This window comes from Arachis ipaensis, chromosome B01, assembly GCF_000816755.2.
Source record: "Arachis ipaensis cultivar K30076 chromosome B01, Araip1.1, whole genome shotgun sequence".
In the NCBI taxonomy this organism is placed as follows: domain Eukaryota; kingdom Viridiplantae; phylum Streptophyta; class Magnoliopsida; order Fabales; family Fabaceae; genus Arachis; species Arachis ipaensis.
The window spans coordinates 1,494,994-1,498,927 of NC_029785.2; the positions used below are offsets into that span (position 1 = coordinate 1,494,994).

Consider the following 3,934-nt stretch of genomic DNA (forward strand, 5'->3'; position numbering starts at 1 on the left):
TATCAGCGCTTCAACTACTCATCCATGTAGCTCATCCAGTATTTTTAAAAAGAACACTGCACCATGTAGTTCATCCGGTATTTTCTCTATTTTGGGAATTGAAAATTTATCTTTCACTATAATGGTATTTAGTTAATTAGTTTCTACTTAATTATTGTTACCAAATTAAATAGATTACATTATATCAACTAATAAATACAGGTATTTTTTACGGTATGATGATAAATTCATACGTACTTATACGTTTAAAATATGAACAAATAATAATAAGTCACGTGGAATTTATTTTTCACATCCACATTTAGTTTTTTTAAAAATAATTATATATTATATCACAACTTTTACTAAAATATCATTTTAATTAAATAAAAATAAAAATAAAAATATTTAATTTTATAAAAAATCTTAAACATCCTTACTTTATTCGATTAGACAAAAATATCTTTTAAATCAATCAAATTTTAGAATTCAATTAATCATAATTTTATACTTTTAAATAATCTAAACAATAGAATAAAAATATGTATAAGAAACCAAAAAAAAAATTGATCGTTGTTTAGTCATTTGCTAAATTGAATGCAGATTTTACTATTGTCATCTTTGATGAGCTTGTGATATCAAATTCATGATAATTATCAAGGAGCTACCTTAATAATTAAGGTAATGCATTTTGTGTTTTAGAAATAATTCCTGCTTAGAAATATGTGTGAATGTTTTTTTCTATAGCAAATGTGTATCCATTTTAAACATGGGTTAGGGTTGAGTATAATGAGTTTAGTACTATAATTAAGTCATTAACAGAATATAGTTTAGAATGGTAAATCACATTAAGCTTTTGCTTTTACTATATACTGAGTATTGAATTTGCTTTATCAATATTTAGACTTTTTTTCTCAAGTCCTAACGTAATTAAAATATACAATAAAAATAAAAGTCTAACTCGATCAAAATTGTGACTATATAGCATGCACTACTATATTATCAGTTATTCATCTTTCTTTTTTTGTAATTAAACAAAATTAAACAGGATGTACTACTAGTTCTCGATGTTCATGCAGCTATTGCAAAAGATCCTCAGCACTTTCGGTAGATTGTTGTTTTTCAGGTGGAGAAATTTCGGATAGACAATTCTCTTTTGGAGAAGTATGCTTTTTTCTTGTTCAAAAATTTAATCTTTATTTATGCAGTTTCACTAAAATTATGTATTTGCTTTTATTTTTATCTTTAGTTATTAAATTATTTTTTTCTTAATGCTCTAGACGAAGTGCTTTGATAATTCACCGACTTTGTGTTCTCTTGAATGCTGAGAGTCTATCGTGATCTTTCTATAATACTAGAAGGAGAATCTGATTTGGATTTTGCATCAATTATGGTTCAGATTGGTTGACTTTTCTGCGAGCTTGAATAGTAAGACGCAACACATGTAAATTCTGATATATATAAATTCATAGGTCTATAACCCACACCACCTTGTTGGCTGTAACGAAATATTTAAATGAAACAGCTTCATGGCTTTTGTAGTTAATATAGTGTATCTGCTTAGCTTTTATGGGAATAATGAAATCATTCTTTTGTGAATTGTTATTGCATAATTTGGTTGTGTTTTTTCTCTTTTGAGCAGACCTATAAAAATTAGGCTCTGGTTGCTGGTTGGACCGGTTCGATGGCTCTATATGAATTAGCAGTTTTTGATCCCTCTGATCCTGTTCTTGACCCAATGTGGAGACAGGGTATGTTTGTTATAATCATACTGATTGACATTGATATACATTTTAATATTTTGTGTACAATACTTAATAGGCCTTTAGCCAAGCCAGTGTAGTAGCCGAAAAATCATAACAATGTATTTCACTACCATAACATCGTTTGTGATACATCGAATCCCTCATTTTGTGGACTGCAATTTTATTTGTAGCTTCGTCGCAAGATGCAATATAAGAATTTTTTTTTTTTTTTGTTTCCCACGGTATCCCCCAATCCGGCAGGTCAATGACTAATCCGTCGCAGTACTGAGCTCCATTTAAGGGTTTGCCGTTGGCCAATGGGTTGCTGCATGCACAAGGCGAGATTCGAACCCCCAACACTTGCTTAAGCGGACTAGTGAGCTAACCACTAGACCAACCCAACTTGGTTTATAAGAATATTTTTTATCCAATTGTTTTTGTGTACATAAATCAGCCCATTTACCATCTATACTTTTGTAAAGAAAGACATCACATTATTTACGCATACAAGAAATTCTGCTGTATAATTCACTCCTGCTGTTGTTCAGGAGGAAGATGAATAATTTACATTCATAAAAAGATTTAGATGAGTTGGGTGAAACACCAAATGAGGTTGAGTCTCGGCTTCTGTCGGAACTGTTTCTTTGTCACACACCATGGACCAGGAAATGTGCTAAGCTGCATTATATGCCAATCAAGAATACAGTCAGCCACGTCACACTGATTTCTCAAAATGAAACACTATCAAATAAATATTAAAATCAAAGACATCTATAAAGAAAATTAAAAAATTCAGCTGAAATTGACCATGAAATTAAAAAATATACTTTTTTGGAGAGGGTGAATTTAAATTAATTTGCTCGTGACCAGATAGGACAAATGGACAATTAAAAACACACGCATTGGAATACAGAGAAAAAACACACGCTTTATTTAACTAATTCCAATGCTAGTTCAAATAAAAAAAAATTCACCTGAATTTCTAACTTAGAAAGGTGAATATAGAGAAAATTCTTAAGGTTAAATAAAAAGCCTTTATAGGAGAGAAAAGGGTATGAAGTCCTCAAAGAGTAGTACTTCCAATGTGGACTAAAATTATAATTTAGAACCTTGAGATGCATAATTTTCAATATGAAACCTTCCAAGTTCCAAGTCTCAATGGTAGTTTTGTTGCTAATGCTGCTGCTAGAGACAGTCGAATTAAGTTTGACCTGAGCTCGCGCTCGATGCCTTCCCTTGAAGATGTCCTGCCCCAACTTCCTAGTCTCACTTTGTGTGTCCATGAATGGTTTCCTTTCTGTTGCTGTGACAGTCAAAATTAGGACATATTATAACTGGAAACAAAACATTCTATCAATTGGAGGCGGCATAATGATTTGAACAAATCAACAATGCTATTAATTAAGTTGGTACTTTCACTTGACGTGAAGCACAAGTGAAATTCAAAACACAAAATCAATCATTTTACAAATAATCCCATGCCTGGCATGATATGTGTGACTCTTCGAGTAAATGCCAGTTTCAAGGGGAGTGTAGGAGAGGGATTATAAGGCAAAAGTTCAACCCATTAATGAATGTGAATAAGAAGAAATTGTGAATAATACTTTCTCTACCAAAATATGCCCAATTTGGTATCCATCCAAAAGTTGGGGACCAGAGGAATTGAGACAGTGGCATAAATATATTCTCTGGCATAAATTTTCGTATCTATTATATAAATAATTATCTAAAAGAATAAATTTAAATAATTTTACAAAACATTTTTAATTATTAGTAATATCAAATTAAATTTATTTAACATAGTGCCATAGTAGCATCATAAATACTTTTAGAAAAGTATATGGAACCAAACAAAAGGTGATCAGCCAAAAAGTAAACAAAACCGTTTAATTAGAATCACTTTTTGAATAATATATTTGAAAACTGCTCTTGGGATCACGAAACACAAACTAAAACCTGATTTTTCATGAAACCCAAACACATTTTGGCTGATTTTTGGCTGATATGCTTTTGATTCCCTAATTGTTCTCACCCCACAAAAACACACTTACCTCAGTTACCTGCGCATAAAGTGCGAACATTAGCTGTCTCCTCCAACAATCACGCCTAAAAAGGTTCTCTCTCTATCTCTCTCTCTCTCAAAAAAAAAAAGCTTAACATCACAATTCGCAAGTACAAAACTCACATAAAACGCAAATCCCATTCGTTTA

General features: G+C 31.2%; 1 protein-coding gene and 1 long non-coding RNA gene across 4 annotated transcripts; one reads left to right on the top strand and one right to left on the bottom strand.

Moving 5' to 3' along the window:
* On the top strand, window positions 553–1,578 carry LOC107637437. Its single transcript, XR_002356812.1, has 2 exons — window positions 553–660; window positions 1,028–1,578. It is a non-coding gene; the product is annotated as an uncharacterized LOC107637437 (long non-coding RNA).
* Window positions 1,983–3,407, bottom strand: LOC110268565. 3 transcript variants are annotated; one of them, XM_021115067.1, is made up of 3 exons: window positions 3,329–3,407; window positions 2,863–3,027; window positions 1,983–2,402 (listed from the first exon to the last, which is right to left on the bottom strand). In XM_021115067.1, exons 1-3 carry the CDS (start codon window positions 3,399–3,401, stop codon window positions 2,398–2,400), a joined length of 243 nt encoding a protein of 80 aa, XP_020970726.1. In that variant the 5' UTR covers window positions 3,402–3,407; the 3' UTR covers window positions 1,983–2,397. The 3 variants fall into 3 exon arrangements, with proteins under 3 accessions (XP_020970726.1, XP_020970679.1, XP_020970703.1); XM_021115020.1 differs by having other exon boundaries at window positions 2,834–3,027; XM_021115044.1 differs by having other exon boundaries at window positions 2,834–3,027; window positions 3,207–3,399.